Source organism: Falco cherrug, chromosome 2 (genome assembly GCF_023634085.1).
Source record: "Falco cherrug isolate bFalChe1 chromosome 2, bFalChe1.pri, whole genome shotgun sequence".
NCBI classification, from domain to species: domain Eukaryota; kingdom Metazoa; phylum Chordata; class Aves; order Falconiformes; family Falconidae; genus Falco; species Falco cherrug.
In genome coordinates this window covers 531,130-549,540 of record NC_073698.1, presented here as the reverse complement: position 1 = coordinate 549,540, position 18,411 = coordinate 531,130, and the positions used below count along the sequence as shown (strand labels likewise).

Sequence of the window (18,411 nt, the reverse complement as noted above, 5' to 3'; positions counted from 1 at the left end):
GGGCAGCCTCACGCTGAATCATCCTGGGAGTCCGTCCACCCTCCAAGTCTGACAAAGGGGCAATTTTCCCAATAAAGGCGTTATTTTAACAGCCCTGTGCTTTCTAGCAGGAAAGCCCGCATCCTCCGTAGGGGGGGTAATAGCAGAAATCTGCTGCTGGCAACCCAAATCTCAGCTCATCTTGCTCCTGTGGGCAAGGATTGCTTTGTAATGACGGGATTTTATTGACACCGATAATATTTGTCCTCAAGCTCAATAAAATGCAATGTTGACAGCTGATCAGTTCATGAAATGTACAAAATGACTTTTAGTCAGGGGGAAAAAAAGAAAAAAAAAAAAGCAGCTTTAAAGTAACCAAACTGTGACATTTGAAACAACTTTGGTGCTTCTCCTGCATCTGCTGACTCCTGTGGTCCCTGGGAAGATGCCAGTGCTGGAGGGGTTAAGGCAATGGGACGCAGGCAACAACTGCTGCCTGACCAGGCTCCTGCCTCAGAGCAGTGGCAGGCCAAGTATTAACTCTAAATGAGTTGCTATAAAGTTGTATAAAACCAGTAAGAAATGTTTTTGAGACTTCATTGCGCTGCTTATAGCAGGTCTGAAGGCTCAGTGCAGTAAATTGTCAGCTCTTCCACTCCCATGTATTTCCACAGGGTTGGGGAGTTTTCCTTCTCTTCCTGCCATAAAAATTAATATTGAAATAAGAAAGCAAAGCAGCTGAGAATTCTGTTGGATCAAGTGGGTATTTTATATAGGGCCTGATGTAACAGCAATCGAAAGCCCAGGTACGTGCAAACTAGAATGGCTAATGCGTCTTCACATTTCAGTAGGATCCCACAGCAGTTAAACATTTTAAAGATCCATTCATAGATAACGTATGTATATGCAACGTGTAAGTACACATGTATACCTACAAGCTTACACATCGGGATCTACGGCACAGCAACATCTGAAGCCAACAAAGCTCAAACGGAAATAAGATGCTCAATTTTGGCAGAGGTTTTATCTGCCAGCACGGGTTTCCGAGCACGGTGATGAATTCCAATTTTTGCAGCCCTTTTGTGGTGATCTAATTAAGTGATCCTGCAGATCTGACCCACCAAATCTGTCGTCACCGAAATGCAGCTGTGTCAGGCTGGGGCAGATGTGTAATGGCTCCAGTAAGACTGCACTGGGCTTTAGCTAGTTTGTTTTTTTAAGACACTTTTTTTTATTATTTAGAATAGTTGTTCATGGCATATCTGCGTACCTGCTCCCTGCTCTAGCATGTCCAAGCGTTTGTTTTTCAGTGTGCAATGAAATCTAGAATGGATATCTGGGCAGTGCAGGTAGCACGCAGCCGTCAGGCAGTGGGCGAGGTGCTCGTGCCCACCCGCAGAGCATCCCCTGTGGCGGTGAAAGCCTGCGCTTCGCCTTCACTGGTAGTCCCAGGAGCCAAAATCAGCCCAATTCTCCACCTCATAAACCCAATAAACCCAGCATTTACGTGCCAGAGGGGTTTGCTGGCAAAGCCGGGATGTCTCTGACACGGGCAGAACGCGCCTGTTTAATTAAGCGTTTCCCTGAACGTGTGGGCTGGAGGGACAGGAGCTGGCCTTCCGTAAGCTGACATGTGTGTTCGTCCGTGTCAATGTGGATTTGCTCCGTTGCCGCTTGTTCTTAATCCTAGAATTGTATGACAGTTGCCTTATGTAAATCAAAGACGGAAAGAATATCCCATTTCCCTGAAATTCTCCTATCTAGCGCGTAAAAGGTGTTGCATATGAAACTTCAAATATTGAGAGTAAATATAGCAAAAATCTGATCTAACCACATCTTCTTGTGGTAAAAAATAAAGATCTCTCTGCCCATCTTGTAAGAATCAGCTATTAAAAATGAAGCAGCCAGCCCAGGGCCCTCAGCAGGGCGTTATCCCGGGGATCCAGCAGCGATGCCCTCTTCCTACAAGTGCATTTACAGGAAAAAATAAGCGTATTGGTTCCAGGGGAGGCCAGCCCTGGCGTTAGCACAGCTGACGGACAGACGGCAGGCAAACAAACCTGGGTTAACACAAGGATTTTTCTTCCTGTCTTTGGAACAGGTAAAACGGAGCTGGCCAAACAGACAGCCAAGTACATCCATAAAGATGTCAAGAAGGTAACACCTCTGCCATTTTTTTCCCCATCGCTTTTTGCCATCCGGATGCTTTTAGTAACAGGTGGGGTTGGTTTCTCGATGGGGTTGGTTTCTCAGTGGGGTTTGTCACCTGATTTATTTTAATAAATGTGAGGGCTGGCTGCGCACAGTGAGAAGGGGGTTCTGCCACGCTAAAAAGGACCTGTGAAGGTCCCTGTCTATGTCACCAGGGTATTTGAATTGTAAAAATCTGAACGAATTTAACAATACCTTGTGTGCCCTGTTGCATGTTGCTGTTGTTTTGACATCCTGTATTGTGACCGTATTTTTTTTAACTTCTGTTACTAGTAACACTGTAAATCATTAGAAGGATAACATTCTGAAAATCTGTGTTACATGCCCCTACGTGCAGCTCTTGTTGCACTGTGCCGCTACAGATGGTGGAGATGAGGACGTTCATTTTGTGCTCAGGTTTTTTAGTGCTGAAGTGTTTGGGATCCAAACAGCAGATGCCATTTGTGTGGTTTAGTCTGTTACCCACTTGACAGTTCTTTAGAGAAGATGGTTTGGAATTGTTTCTAGGTGGCGGTGGCTTATCAGAGGGCTAGTTCAGGGGTGCCTGAGATTTTAAAACACCAGGCATTTAAAGCCAGGCTCCCCGATTCACATTTGAGCCTCTGCCTGCCTTGAAGAGGTGTCCAGCTCTCTCCTATGGAGAACTGGGGAAGGTGCAGAGTTTGGAGCTGGGGAAAAGGAGGAAACACAAGCAGAGCTGCCCCCTGCACCGATGCTAGATTAATTCCTCTCCCTCACATCCTCCAGCAGAGAACGGACACAAGATAAAATGAGACATGTAGAAAGAAGATCAAAAGTAAAACAACGCTATAAAAATGGCTGTTCTGGCTTCTTTTCCTCATCCTTCTATAATTGCCTTCCAGAAGCAATAAATCCCATCTCCTGATCTCAAGCACCTTCATCCCCGACTCCCACACCTGGAACTGGTCATTGCCCAGCCAAACATCAAATGGAGAAATCATTTAAACGCTGAATGTTGTGTTAATTCAATAGCATGTGCAAATTGGAGTTTTATTGGTAATGAATCAGCTTGGCTGTCGGTGCTGTAACGAGTGGTGTGAGGGGGGGTCGTAAACCCCACAGGCGGTTGCGGGGGTGCAGCAGTTCGCAGGAACTGACAGATTAAGAAAGGAAAACCCGTAACTGTCCTGTTTTCGTGCTGCTAGACAGGTTGCAAGGTAACAACAAATGCTAACCTCCTTATCCAACCTGCGTGGTATGAACCGAGACAGGAGATTTGGGAGCAGGATCAGACCAAAGCAGAGAAGATCCTACAGAGCCTGGCTGTGCTTTGCTTGTGCCAGCTTTTTGCTGGGATGCTAGTGGGACACTCCTCAGCGTGCACACTGCCAGGATCGGGCCCTAGTCTTGTACACTTCGTTCCACCGTAGGCAGTTTGTTGGTGTTTTAATATTTTGCAGGGAAATCTGGCTCTTGTAAATTGAATTCTGTCCTAAACTGACCTGAACTCTTACCACCACCCTCCAGATACTGGCATTTCATGGGAGGGTGGCAAACCAGGCAGATCCTCCTGCTTTCCTCCTTCCATTGGGAGTTCATGGCAGCACTGTCTCGGCTCAGTGCCGCAAGGCATCACCGGGGACCAGAAGAGCTCCAGGCTCCCTGTGCGCTGCCAAACATCCCAGCCATTAGCTCCGATGCTGAGTACTCAGGGCCAGGTTGAGTGGGACTGTGGGCAACCTGCTCTAGTGCACCATGTCCCAGCCCATGGCAGGGGGGTTGGACTAGATGGCCACTAAAAGTCCCTTCGACCCATACCACTCCATGATTCTGTGGTCCCTGCGTGACTGTGTCCATGCGTGCGCGGTGTGCGTGTGTCCGGCTGAGCCGTATACGCAGACGTGGTGCTGCGCGGGGCCAGTTCTTGTTCCCAGTCTGTGTATCCTCCCACCTCCACTCGCTCTTCCCAGTAAATAACCATTTCACACGGGGCTCTGCCTTTTGTTGGAGGATAATATTTGTGTTGGCACGTTTGCAGCCAGCCTCTAAGGGTCTTTAGCAGCACGGGGTCAGCGCCTGATCCTGCCTGGGAAGAGCTGTGCGCAGCGGAGCAGGGAGGTGCCGGCTCTGATGGGTGGATGCTGACAGAGAGCTGCCGTGTCCAGCTGGCTGTGCCTGTATGGATGCTGGGAATGTTCAAGCTTAGGCAAGTTTCTTAGGCAGTTGGACTAGGTGCTCATTGTAGGTCCTTTCCAACTGAAATACTCTACTCCATTCCATTCCATCCTATTCTATTATTTTCCATTTTATTCTATTCTGTTCCATTCCGTTCCATTCTATTCTCGTACCTCTAAGAGCTAGATTATAGCTGTGAGCCCAGGAAGTTCAGTGTCTGCTGTGCATCATCAGCTTTTCAAATGCAAAAAGGAAACTTGGCTTGTATCTGTAAATTCTCTAACAATATTATCTATTTAAGGTGATCACCCACAAACCTAGTTTACCTTGGCTTTATGATTTTGATTATTTTTTTTTATTTTTGCGGAGAGGCATTGTGTTCTAGTTGTGATTTATTTCTGAAAAGCTGAACCGCAGTAATACCCATTTTATGTAGCAAATTGCAAGTTGCTGTTTCAATCTCATCTGTGTCACTCTGGCTCTAGCGACGAGCAGAGCGTCTGAAGCGAATCTCGGCCGGGGGCTGTGAGCCAGTAGTGGGAACTGTTCCTGGCTGTCTTTGAGAAACTGCAGTCATCTTCCTCAGAGCAACCTCTGGCATTTTGTGGTGGATGTGGCCACTCCAGTGATGGCGGTCCTTGAGAGCTGCACAACCGTGTGTCCATCCATGCAGCCCCCTCCCTAGTTCTGGAGGAGCCTTCTAAGTATAATGAAACTTGGAGCACATTAATTGAGTATCACGTTAAGTATTTTTCTCTTTTAGGGTTTCATCAGACTGGACATGTCAGAGTTCCAGGAGAGGCACGAGGTTAGTAAATGGGCTGTCTCTGCTTCCGAGGGGTGCACCTTCGAGTTCAATCAGTAATTTAAACAAATCCTTGTTTAAAAAAGTCACTGCCCTTTTTCACCTGCATTTGGTCCCTGTCCTGGGCAGTGCTGAGCACGTCCCCATTGCCACTGAATGCAACAAGCATCTCCTGTCTCACCCTGGCAGTGGCATCCAGGACCTTCCTGAATTACTGCCACGTTCTCCAGAAAATGGGCAGTTTGGAATGTCAAAGTGAGTGACAGAACAGCAGTTGCTCCGGGTTGTACATTAAATTGCAATAGGGGAAATACCAGCCAAAAAACAAGTTTAACTCAGGCAAATTAGGAACAGAGACCAAGCAACAAGAAAAGCTTTCACAGTTTGTCTCTGCTGGTGTGGCTTCTGTATGCGGTATTGACCCTTGGGGGAAGAGCAACTGCGAAGAGATCATATTGTGCATGAAAATCTGCAGCCCGAGCATGAGCCACATGCTATGCGTCACCCACAGGTGCCAGGGCTGCCCGTGTGCCTGCGCCCAGGCAGGCGCGGCACGGCCCAAAGCCCCGTTCCCCTCCTTGCCTCCAGCACGTTGCTGAGTCCAGTGCAGGATGACCCCCCAGCGTGCCTCCCACGGGGGAAAGGGGGAGAATGCAGCAGAAGACAGGACTGTGGTACAGATTCCACTCCTTCCATCACACCTCCTGCCCAATTCTGGTGCTGCAGGAGAGGTGGGACGTCTCACCAGGGTCACCTTCCGAGCTGGTGAGGCCCTAAAGCCCTTTGAAGAGCTCTGTCTGCCCAAAAAATAGCAAGGTCCTAGCCGACATAGGGTCATAATGCTTCTCTTTTGCTGGCTGTATAGGGGCCTGGTATTTTTTATCGATGCCATTGGTGAGGAGCACCCAAATCCACAGAGTGTGGGATGAGAAGTATCCCACAAGGGATCTGAGGATCATCCCCATAAACTGTAGCTGCTCTATTGTTCTATGAGGACAGGGAGGAAGGAGGAGGAAGACTCACTGGCTGGGTCCTGGGAAGATGGTGTGTTGAAGGAGAGGAGGAGGAAGGTGCTGGGGAGGAGCTCAGAAGGACAGGTCCAAGATGGGAGTACCATTTTTTTGCATTTCTTGCTGCCGAGGGCGGCCGCCAGCCTGTGCCTGGGTACACAGCAGGCTGCGAGCGGTCAGGAGTCAGGCAGACCCTCACACCCAGCATGCTGGGCTGTGACAAGGGCTGATTCGAATATTGACCTGGCACGAAGCAGCGGCAGCCATGGTATCATCATCAGGAACTGCCAGGCCCTCGAATGACCAGGGCTAGAAAAGGTCTGGAAAAATGGATATTTTATATCCAAAGCAGTGAAGGGAAGGGGTGTAGGAAGGGAAAATAAAGATGTGCTTGCAGCTGGCCTGATAGATTGGCTGTGATAGGGTCCTGCACAGCAGGGGTAAAAAAATAGATGAAAATAAAGCCATGTTGATGATTCAGTAGAAAGAAAGAGGAGCTAAGAGTAGCAGTATAAATGTAAGAGATAAAATATTGTGCCCTGACAAAGACAAGAGGCAGAGCTAAGGGAAGGAATAAAGTAGAGAATTGTGGTGAGCGCAATATAAATTTTTCAAGCAAACGAGGATCAGGAGGTCAGCCCGGGAGACAGCGTCCTTTGAAGGAGCCTGAGGAGCCTCCCGTAGCCCCAGGCACTGCAAAACAAATGCACTGAATTAGCTGCCATCGGCTAATTTCTGCTTTCCCGTTCCCAAGTCAGCCAGCGGGACCCCCTCACCTCTGCAGCCCTTGGCTGTGGGAGCAGGCAGGGGTGGCAGTGGCAGTGCTGGGCAGTGATGCTCGGGGAAGGGGGCTTGCAGCAATCCCCGGGCAGCCTGCCCATATCGCACAGCAAAAAGGAGCTGCCTGAATGGGAGAATCACAGAATGACAGAAGGGTTTAGGTTGGAAAGGACCTTCAAGACCAGCCGGTCCCACCCCCCGCCAGGGGCAGGGCCCCCTCCCCCCAGCCCAGGCTGCTCCCAGCCCCGTCCAGCCTGGCCTTGAGCCCTGCCAGGGATGGGGCACCCACAGCTGCTCTGGGCAGCCTGGGCCAGCGCCTCGCCGCCCTCATGTCGGAGCGGGCCCGTCGGAGGCCACGGAGCTGGTCAGAGGGCTGGAGCCCCTCTGCTGTGGAGACAGGCTGGGAGAGCTGGGGCTGTCTCCTCTGCCAGCCCCACAGAGCCGCACTCAGCAAAGGGGGCTGCACTGGCACGGCTGTGCCACAGCACACACGGCCTTTACCCTTTGCTAATGCTCAGACCATGACAGACTCACCCTTCAGCTGTGCTGCTTCCTTATCCTGGATTAAGGAAAGGAAATCCCTTGGTTTCTTGAGGAATCAGGGTTTTTCTCCATGAATTCCTTCTGCTTCCTGTACAACCAGCCGGCTGCTGACTCTGCATGTCCAGCATCCTGGAGAAACACGGAGAATTAACAAACTGATAATTTTATTCTTTTCCACTTCTATTTGCCTAAAGGACTGTGACTTCAGATGCACCCACAGACCCAGGTTGCTTGAAAATGCTCCAAGTTTTAAGTAAAAACTTACGTGTCATTTTGCCAAAACATTTCTGTTGTCAGAAATATTCTTCTAAATGATCTTCTAAATTTTTAAACCTCATTTAAAAAAAACATAGTATCAACAGGTAATGAATCTTGTTACTGACACAGGAGAAATACTTTCCTTGTGGCCTCTTCCCAAGCTTGGATTCCCACCTGCCACTCTTAGTCCTTTGAATTCTTGCTCTTAAAAAGGCTAAAGGAGATGAAAATAGGTGTTGGACAGCTGGGATGGGTGGCTCAGACAGCTGCTTAGAAAAGCAGGGGTGGTGCCTTTCTGCCTGCTCGGGGCTGCTCCTGCAGATTCTGCTGGTTAAAGCTTGGAGTCAGGTAATTGCTCAGCAGGCACCAATCTGCATTTGGCCAAATTGTTGCTTATTAAGCTGATTTTGTGATACCTGGGGCGCGATAGATGTCACAAAGAATATAGAACTTTATTTGTCTGTCGCAAAGCATTGGGGCTGCCTGCTGAGCTACCAAGAGGGCTTCATCATTCCTGGCATCCGTGAATCAGCTTTCACATGTCCTGTTGCTTCCTCCTAGGTCGCCAAGTTTATTGGCTCTCCACCTGGCTACGTGGGCCATGAAGAGGGTGGGCAGCTCACCAAGAAGCTGAGGCAATGTCCAAATGCTGTGGTGCTCTTTGACGAGGTTGACAAAGCCCACCCAGATGTCCTCACCATCATGCTGCAGCTGTTCGATGAGGTAAATCCACATGTTGGGGTCAGAGTTTGCACAAGGGCTCTTTGGAAGGTGACAGTGAGCGGTGCAAGGGATGATGGATGCTGAAGGTGTCCTAGAGCGGAGCTGAAATGTTCCAGATCAATAGTCGCCTCCAAAAAAAGGTGACCCAACCAGTCAGCCTCTTCTCCATTTTAACACCAGGATGATACTGAGGTGTCCTGCTGCAATAAATGACACCTTTAGTCAAAGAAGAAGCCAGTGATGGGAGGGTTGGAAACTTGAGGATGAAACCTGGGAATCGGATTGTCCCATGTCACCAGGAAGATGTGACGGTGAAGACTGTGTCATGAGGATACCGCTAAGGAAAAAGCACCCCAGTGACAGCTCAGTGTCGGAAAAGGTGGGCTGCAGGTCCACAGCAGAAAGCAGGAGCGGTGAGAGGAGGCAGGAGGGCAATGGCTGTGTTCCTGTGGTGCCCTGTGCCTACATCCCATGTACTCTGCCTCCTGCACAGCACAGAGAAAATTGGCTCCAAGGTCTTGGCAGCAGGTCAGGGTGTTGCCACATCATCAGAAAAGCAGATACTCTGGGGACTTCAAAGCCCATTGGTATCCTGATCGATTATTAATTGCTGGGTTTTAGTTCAGGTTGGTTAATTTATGACTTTTCAGATGGCATGTGATTTGTTTCACACCTTCCTCCCCCCAAACAAAAAATCATAGAATCAGAGAATGGTTTGGGTTGGAAGAGATCCAGGATCATCTAGTTTCCAACCCCCTTGCCATGGACAAAACTCTTCAGCTAATGACCTAGGAGGAGTCTCCAGAGGAAGCCAGGACACTCTTGGAGATGGCTGGCAGGAGCCCTGGGCGAGCCATCAGCATGGACCTGCCTCTAACATTGACAAAACTGCTTGGGTATCTACCTTGGAGGAACCTGGGGCTCCTGAAACCATTGTGTGTGCTGGGGGAAGGCCCATGCCCAGTAGCTCTCCATGGAAACTCCTAGGCATCTCCAGGACTGTGTTGGGCTCCTCTGGAGACAGCTGAAATCCTAAGTAGACTCCTCCAAGGTAGCTACCCAGGGAGGATTGTCGACCTCAGAGGCAGGTCCATGCCCGTTAGCTCCCCAATACCCTCCCAGGCATCTCCGTGCATTACAGCACCCGATCCCACTGGCAGCAGGAAGGAGAGCAGATACCCGCTGTCGGAGGGAGGGAGCACAAGGTCTATGGCTTTGGAGTCCTTTGCTGTCTCGGGGGGGGCACTTGGCATACAACCTGTGCTGGGCAGCTGCAGCTTTCTTGGACGAGCTGGTGGGAGCCAGGGATGCGGATGTGTTTCCAGGCTCTGCATCTTCTGCTGAGCCCTCCGCCTGCTGCGTGCAAGCTTTTTGGTTTATTTTTAAGGTCCTGGTCTGTCCTCAGAGGCAACCAAACTCCAGAGCAACACGCTGGAAGGTTTTGGGTTTTTTTTTTGTTTGTTTGTTTTTCTTTTAAGGATTAATAACACAATTTTTTCTTGCATAGATCATCGCAGCAGCAGCTAAATGTGAAATCAATTCCTGTACCACACACTTGACAGGGCAATAACCCAAATGTTAATCTCAAGCACCCAACAAGGATTTGTGTCATTGTGCTGGATATCTGTTGCTGGAGACGTATTGAGAAAAGAAACCGCCTGGGGAGCTGCTGATTTTTTCCTTCTTTTTCTCTCTTTATTTTATTAATCAAGAGAACTAGTACTTTTGAAGGGTTCCTGTGTCAGCTTGGTAGGAGGAGGGTTGATGCCACAGCAGTTGGCTGCAGCAGCGGTTGCCCTCACTGCTAAGCGTGCTGCTGGGCTGCTGTGGTTTGGTTTGATGGGCAGTTCTGCAAGTGTGAGGGATGCTCCCTGTTGCCTCTTGCTGTCACAGCCTCTCCACTGCTTAGTTATAGCCATAACCCAGTTATTTCTGCAAGGTTATTTTAGCTTTGCCTATGTTCAGTCAGGCTCCTGGCAGTCTGTGCTTCCCTGTGGTGCTTTCAGACCACCTCTGAGCCCTCCCTGCCCATGGGGAGCTTCGAACTGGCTTGTCTGGAAGGCTTTGGTGAACATCTGGGCAATGCTGCTGGAGCTTTTCAAGGCACCAACGCCTGCAGTTACCCACTCTGCCCCTGACAACAGCCCACACCAGGGGTCATCTCGTGTCTCAGCCACTCCAGCACCAAGCCCAGCGTCCCAGCCTAACCCACAACCACGGGCAGGGCTGAGCCAAGAGTCTGGACCGCCTCTGAGAGTCCTTCAAACCTCCCTAAGGGGCAGCAGCCTCTGTTAGAGGGGTGAGGCAGAGGCACAAGGTGACAACAACTTCACCTGCACTCACGGGGTTTCACCGGAGCTCATGTGTCAGACGCAAAGCCACAGCAGGGAGGCAGGCAGAGGGTCAGAGGCAGCAGAGTAATGCCCCTGCGAGGCATCTCTCAGGGCTTCCACCAAGTCTGTGCCAGGTGGAACAGGCTCGGACCACGTGCAGGGCAGGTTACGGCTGCTCTTCGGAGAGGTTACCCATTCAGCCTCCGCAGCTCAGCCCCGCTTCCGTCCTGCCTGTACCCATGGGCATCCCTCACTCTGGGGAAAATCGGGACCTGTATCCTTTCACCTCAAGTTTTGGCGGAACCCTGGGGTGCCTGCTGACGCTGCCGGTGTCAATTTGGTGTTGTTGCAGGGCAGGCTGACAGATGGCAAGGGGAAAACCATTGACTGCAAGGATGCCATCTTTATCATGACCTCCAACGTGGCGAGTGATGAGATTGCCCAGCACGCTCTGCAGCTCCGACAAGAAGCCATGGAGATGAGCAAGAAAAGGATCGCAGAAAACTTGGGTACTGGCCTTTCAATGTCATACTCCAAATCCCTAAAGAATCCACCTCCTTCCTTACACGGCAGGCCCCTTGTTCCATTTGACACCAGATCAGCCATCCCTCTGCCAGGGGGAGCACCCAGACGCTTCGGTTGCCTCCCCACTGCTCATCCTTGCAGCCTGGTCCGCACTGACACATCCTCCAGGCCCTGCAGCTTTTGGGCAAGCCTCAGGGATGCTCCTCTGCCAGAAGGGAAGGCAGCTGCCGGGTCTTTGATGGGTATGTCTGAAAAGTCATGCTGTTGCCTTCTAGGATGACCTGTTGCTGAGAAGTCCCACACCCCAATCTCCACCCTGCTCCCTCCTGTAATATCTCTGCTTTGGGCTTCCCCTATTCTGAAATCCTCATTATTTGAGATCACATCCTTCAGAATGAGATCACATCTTTGGAGAAGGCTTTCTGTCCACCTCCCAGCCTTCCTCATCCTGTGCTTTCTTCCCTTTATCTCCTCACCTTATCCATTCTTTCAGAACCCTTCCAAGTGTTTCCTAGAGAAGACAGGGGCTGGTACAGGTGCTCCTGTTAAAGAGGAAGAGTTTTGTTTCCTCACAGTCTTTTCAAAAAGGACTGAGCATAATCAGTTTTGCTTCGCCTTGGAATGGGAGCGCTGGACCCACACATCAGGGTCCTATAGAAATTTTTTTAGAAATGTGAATTGGGTAATAAAAGGAGAACTGAGTAGAGTAAGGGCAGCCTCTAAGATGTGAACTAAACAGCTCTGGTGAAGGTAGCAGAGTCCCAGTTTGTGTGCAACCCTCCACTGCCTTCACCAGCTGGTTGGTGATAACTGCAGTGGCACCAGGAGGCTCTGGGGACTGGCAGGTCTCTGCTGTGCCAAGGATGGATGGACAGGCAGGCGGCGATGTCTGCAGCAGGGGCCATCCCTCTAGCTCTAAAATCACAGAATCACAGAATGGTTTGGGTTGAAAGGGAGCTTAAAGATCATCTAGTTCCAACTCCCCTGCCATGGGCAGGGACATCTCCCACCAGGCCAGGTCCTATTGCTACAAGCCCTTGCCCAAAGCCCCTCCCCAGCTTTCCTGTCGGCCCCTCCAGGCACTGGGAGCTGCTCTAAGGTCTCCCCGCAGCCTTCTCCTCCCCAGGCTGCACAGCCCCAGCTCTCCCAGCCTGTCCCCACAGCAGAGGGGCTCCAGCCCTCTGACCAGCTCCGTGGCCTCCGACGGGCCCGCTCCAACAGGTCTGTGTCCCTCTGATGCTGAGGACCCCCGGTCTGGACACAGCGCTGTGGGGGGGTCTCAGCAGAGGGGAGCAGAGGGGCAGAGCCCCCTCCCTCGCCCTGCTGGCCCTGCTGCTGGGGATGCAGCCCAGGGCACAGGCGGCTTTCTGGGCTGCGAGCGCACATTGCCGGGTCATGCTGAGCCTCTCATCCCCCAGCACCCCCAAGCCCTTCTCTGCAGGGCTGCTCTCCATCCATCCTCTGCCCAGCCTGTACTGGGATTGCTCTGACCCATGTGCAGGACCTTGCGCTTGGCCTTGTTGAACTTCATGAGTTGCACACGGGCCCAACTCTAACCTGTGAAGGTCCCTCTGGACGATGTCCCTTCCCTCCCTGCCTGCAAAAATGTGCAGCGGTTTGCAAGCACAGACGCTGGCACAGGGAAAGACTGTCTCCGTCCCATGGTCCTGTGCCTGTGGATAACCAGGCATCCATGAACGATGGCTGCATCCCTTGTTTTCTCATCAGTTTTAAAAAACTAATCAGTCTGGCGGGGGTTTAAGACCCTTTTACAGTCTTAAATGTCTGGACACTGCATCTTCCATAGGGTATCTAGCAGCATGTGCTGTCACGGATGCACCGTGTTTACTAAAGGTCAGTCTCAAGAGCTCTGCTCACCAGTGGAAATGCCCAGAGAAGCTGTGGTGTGCAGTGTGTGCTGCGACTGCGCCTGGGGAACACTGCCATCTGCATCAGCTCCATGGGAGCAGGAAAAAATGTTGGTGTTTGATGCCAAATGCATTTTTCAGCTTCTTTCTCACTGTCTCTTCCTTTTTATTTTGAGAAGTGGATGCCAAAGCTGGCTTAATTCAGAATCTTTAAACTTCAATCAAACTAGGTAAAGGACAAAGCATGCCTGCAACTGAACTTTCAAGAATAACATTTTAAAATGCCAAGCACTTTTCTGCTAAATGAGGAAAGCATTGAATTTTAATTTCTAGAACTGTAAGGCAGACAGCTGCAGTGAGTAAACGGCAGCTAGAGAGCATAGCTGGAAAATGCATTTCGGCTCAGAAGCTTGCCCTCAATTGAGTTTCGTGGAACTCCTTGTGATTTACTGAGTTCTTGGCTTGGAGATGCTCTTTGAAGGCGGTGGCCAGGAGGTCAGCTGAAGTGCCTGGGTGGGCAGATAAATGGAAAGATAGAGGGAAGGAGCTGTTTCTGCAGCATCTCCGCATCTGGGAGTGCACGCAGCAGCGATTGCAGGTGGCAAACCGGAATGCTGGGGGCAGCTCTGTCTCTTCTGCCTTCTCCAGCTCTCCTCTTCCAGAACGCTGTACCAAATTCCTGTTATTTACTGAAAACACCCTTGGTGCCTTTTAGAAGAAAACAAAAAAGTGAAACGGGCCAAATCCTTACAACCAAAGACCCACACCACTCCATTTAGACTGCGTGGCTGGGCTGGACCATCCATTTCCCCTGTGCTGTGCTGCAAACTGCCACCCCAGGATGCACCCAAGCCCCACAGGCGTGCTCGTGTCTGCCGTGGCAGGGAGGGAGAGGTGATTTCAGAGCACACAGCGTCCCTTTGTCCCGGTGTTGGTCTGGTGGAGCCTGAGAGTCCCTTCTGCCGCTGCTTGGGGTGCAATGATCCTCATCAAGTCTGCAAAGCTGGGAAGGGCACCCAGAAGCCTGGGTCTTTCTCTAGCACCCTATGTGTCAGGATCCTATCCAGTGTGCCTTGGATGCGAGGGATCTCCCTATGAGTGTCCCTATGTGTTAAATAGCACCTGGAGTTAAATGCGGGGATGTGTAGGAAGAAATGAGACGATAAAGGCAAAGAGAAAAGTGCCTTTGGGCGGCAGACAGGTAAATCCTGCTTTTAAGCTGCCTGTGGAAGTTCTGAGCTGGGATTCGGGAGCCAGCCAGACCCTGGCTCCATCTGCAGTCAGTGGAGGGAAGTAGTCTCCAGCCAGAGCTGTGCCACAAACAGTCTGAGCATGGGTTTGCTGTTTGCTGAAGGGACTGAGGACCGTCCCCGTGCCTGGCAGAGCTGCAGGACAGGGAGCAGCCCCAGGTGACAGAGTGCTCTGTGCATCGTGTAATTGGCACCGGCTCCCAGAGAGCAGCCAGTGGCTGGGCAGAGAGGACTCCTGCTAACCAAAACCTCTGTGAGCTGGTGAGGCAGCTCCTGAGGGCGCAGGGCAGAGGGTGAAGGCAGAGCTGGAGCTTTTTTGCCATGCAAGTGAAACACGTAGGTGTAGGGTGCTCCCCTCGGGCACCCAAAGCATGCAGGGCGGCCGTGGCAGCCCCAAACCTGCTGTCCAGAGTGTCAAGCGCAGGGACACCCCACTATGAATGCCAACCTGGCCAGTGGCATGTGTGGAGGTTCCAGGCCTGTTGTGAAGTCCCCTCAGGACCCCCACCTTCCTCGCTGCCCAGCCTCCAGCTCCTTGTCATGCTGCTTTGCTCGCCCATCCTCAGGAGCTGGGTGGACAGAAAGCCCGTGTTCCACCTCACCCTCCCACACCCTCCTGTTTTTCAGAGGATGTCCAGATGAGCGACAAGATAACCATCTCCAAGCAGTTCAAGGAAAAGGTTATTCGACCCATCTTAAAGGTACAGATGATTTTTTTCATGGCTTATGTTTCAGGTGTCCTGAGCTTTGGTCACTGAGTCATTCGATACAATGGTTCTTCACCCAGCTGTCTCCCAGCTGTGAGATAAGCAACATGATGTCCTTTTTCAACTTTCAGCCACAAAGAGTCATAGAACGGTTTGGGTTGGAAGGGACTTTTAATTAAGGTCAGAACCCAGCAGAAATAAATAACAGCTTCTTACTCACTCCCTGTGCTCTTGTAGTAGTGCAGCAACATGAGACAAGAAAGAGAACGTGGGGTGGGAAGTGCTGCAGTGGGAATTTGGGGGTTCTCTGCTCTCCCGGGGTCACCATCTGCTCAGCTCATGCACTGCTGCAGAGGGACCAGGAAAACCTGACTGCAGCAACACGTCCTGATGACATTAAGTTTAAGATGTTTCTGAAGGACTTCAGGGCGCTGCTCACCTGGCAGTTCCTACGGAGACCGAAGAATTTGACCTCCCGGCAGGAGGCTCAGATCGGAGCCTCAGACCAGGAGGGCTGGCACGCAGCGAGGTGTCTTACTGTAAGTGGCTCGGGCAGGAGCAGACAGCAGAGGAGGCTGGAGCTGGGCTTACACTGCAGGAGAGATTCCTTTCTAGTTCCTCTTGCCATCTCCAGAATTAATTTCTCCTGTAAGCCATGCTGAGAGATGCTCCTGTTGACCTGAGATCTGGCAGCACAGACTTCCAGCTCCCTGGTGGGGTAGGATGGCTGCCAGGGCCACGCTACACTGACGCGTGAGCTGTCGGAGGTGGGAGTGATCCCTGGGGAGCTCCTGCAGCGTCACCGTCACTGCTGTCCCTCTCAGAGTCACCAACCCCGTCCCCACTGACTTTCACCCCTTGTCCCCACAGGCTCACTTCAGACGAGATGAGTTCCTGGGGAGGATCAATGAGATCGTCTATTTTCTCCCTTTTTGCCACTCTGAGCTCATCCAGCTTGTCAACAAGGAGCTAAATTTTTGGGCCAAAAAGGTAAAAACCATCCATGGCCTTAGACGTAACTTCTCAAGAGATGCATGAGCAGAGGGAAATCCCTGCCCCAACCTTCATCCTCCTGAGGTGGACACAGTGAACGTCTATCTACCTTGGGGCACTCGGTGCTCGGAAGGGTGTAGGGACCCCCTGGGATGGCGGGGGACGGTTCCTCCTGTGGCGGGGCAGGGATGAGTTTCAGGCCATGTTCAGAGATGTTGTTTTTCTGATTGGTCTTTGCACATCTGAGCTCTCTGGGGGACTAAAAAGGAATTAGGGGACCGCTTGGTGCTTTGGTGGGTCTGGCCTGGTGGAGTCCGCCCTTTCCTCCTCGGCCGAGCTCAGGCCCAGGGATGCTCAGCACCTACCGTGCTGCCTGTGGAGTCCCTGCTGCTCAAGGAATGGGGTGCCAGGGTTGCTCAAAGGCATCGGTAACCCTTCCTCCTCTTCCTCACCTGGCAGGCCAAGGCGAGACACAACATCACCCTGCTCTGGGACAGGGAGGTCATGGATGTGCTGGCTGATGGCTACAACTTGCACTATGGTGCCCGGTCCATCAAACACGAGGTAAAGCCAAGGACGGAGCCCCAGTGAAGCCCACAGCATTGCCTCCAGCCCTGCTCTGCACAGGGAGGGGATTATTGTTGGGGTCTGTCCTGCAGAAGAGGGGCCCCACAGCTCCCAAGGGGAGATGTTCATGGTCTGTGGGAGGAAACGGCACGGCCGGTACACTCCAGAGACGGGGAATAAGCAGGATGAACAGGAGATTCCAGGATCCTGCGCTGCCCCAGGGTGGGAAGGAGAGCTGCCTGGCTCCCCAGGAGGCTGCTGACAGGGCTTTTCTGATGGGAGCTGCTTTTCCTTCTTCAGGTGGAGCGGCGTGTTGTGAACCAGCTGGCAGCTGCCTATGAGCAGGACCTGCTGCCGCGGGGCTGCACCTTGAGGATCACGGTGGAGGACTCAGACAAGCAGCTGCTGAAAACCAAGGACAGCTCTTCCCCTGGAGCGGAAAAAGCAAAGATGCCAACGTTGAGATTGGAGATAGTGGAGAAAGACAGCAAATCCCGAAAACTGGACATCCAAGCACCTCTGAACCCAGAAAACATTGCTTATTTCTTGTAGGCAGCAACGAGCACACTCCGCCCCACGCTCTGCCATGGTGCGGGCAGCACAGGTTGACAATAAAACCCCATGAGACTGGGAGTGTGCGATGTGGCCACGTCGGTGAGGGCCGGCAGCCGGTGGGGCAGGGAAAAAGCCGTGCTCCTGCCACCTCCGCTGCCCCAGCGCCGGGCACAGGCAGGCAGGAGCTGCCCGCTCAGCTTGCACCCGCTTCCTCCAGGGTGGGCACAGGGGGCTCTGGAGCTGCAGCTCTGGGTGGCGAGGTGCCACGCTGCCAGCTGGGGACACGTAGGTGGAGGGTTCTGGGGTTTTGCTTGGTGTAAGAGAAGGTGTCAGAGCTTTTTAAGAAAGGGGAAAGCAGATTGCAGACCGTACGGGAGCCAGGGTGTCCAGTGCGGGTGGGATTTGCCGTTCCCTGAAGAGGCAGCTCGCTGCGGGGGCTGGGTTGGACTGCGGCTGGAACAGGGCAGGACAGGGACCGAGGGTGCGGCAGCTCGATTCTAGAAGCCACCAGGCACTTGGACTGTGTTTTGCCCGCTTCTCATTATTTATTGCAATAAACACGGTATGCACATACAACCTGCATCTGGCATGGGCCAGGGGAGGATGAGGGGAGCAGAAGTGGGGTTTGCCCCACGGCAGGACACATCCCCCAGGGCTCCTGCATCTCCTGCTTATCGCCAGGAGCTGTGAACAACGCTGGGCACATTTCCCTGTCCCAGCCAGGCAACATCCCAGTGCAAACCTCTCACTAAATCCTCCCCGCTGATTTTCTTCTGACCTGCTTCCAGGAAATATTTAATATCTCAGGCTTAACCCAGCTGCCCAAGTTGTCCCCAGTGTCAGAGCTGGAGCAAAGGTCCCCAGCCCAGACAAATGATGGTGGCTCTCACTGGGTAGAATTGGCTTTTTCCTGTGTGTTTGTGGGTGGGAGGGTTCACTGCCCCAAGCCGTGGTTGGCAGAACAGCCCTGGCCCCGTGATCTCTGCAGGGCACGGGGGTGAGGGGCTCCCCTGCGAGCGGTTTTGGGGTGCATCTTCTGGGGGCTGGAGGAGGGTTCTGGCACCAAGGGCAGCATCGCCTGGCAGAGATGACAGGGCAGATAAGAGAGGTTGTTGGGGGAAAATCCCATTTCCTCCGACCTCCATCCACCTCCAAGCCTTGCCATGCT

The 18,411-nt window shown here is 52.1% G+C and overlaps 1 protein-coding gene across 2 annotated transcripts in view; it reads left to right on the top strand.

Moving 5' to 3' along the window:
- CLPB (ClpB family mitochondrial disaggregase) overlaps positions 1-17,321 on the top strand; it is a 92,390-nt gene extending 75,069 nt beyond the window's left edge. The window contains exons 9-16 of one of the 2 annotated variants that reach the window (XM_055703133.1): positions 2,081-2,136; positions 5,090-5,134; positions 8,284-8,445; positions 11,131-11,545; positions 15,049-15,122; positions 15,999-16,118; positions 16,581-16,685; positions 16,989-17,321. In XM_055703133.1, the coding sequence (XP_055559108.1) occupies positions 2,081-2,136; positions 5,090-5,134; positions 8,284-8,445; positions 11,131-11,545; positions 15,049-15,122; positions 15,999-16,118; positions 16,581-16,685; positions 16,989-17,240 (1,229 nt within the window). In that variant the 3' untranslated portion in view covers positions 17,241-17,321. The remainder of the gene's footprint in view (positions 1-2,080; positions 2,137-5,089; positions 5,135-8,283; positions 8,446-11,130; positions 11,546-15,048; positions 15,123-15,998; positions 16,119-16,580; positions 16,686-16,988) is intronic. The other variant, XM_014285572.3, reaches the window with a different exon arrangement.
- Positions 17,322-18,411: the final 1,090 nt, after the last annotated feature.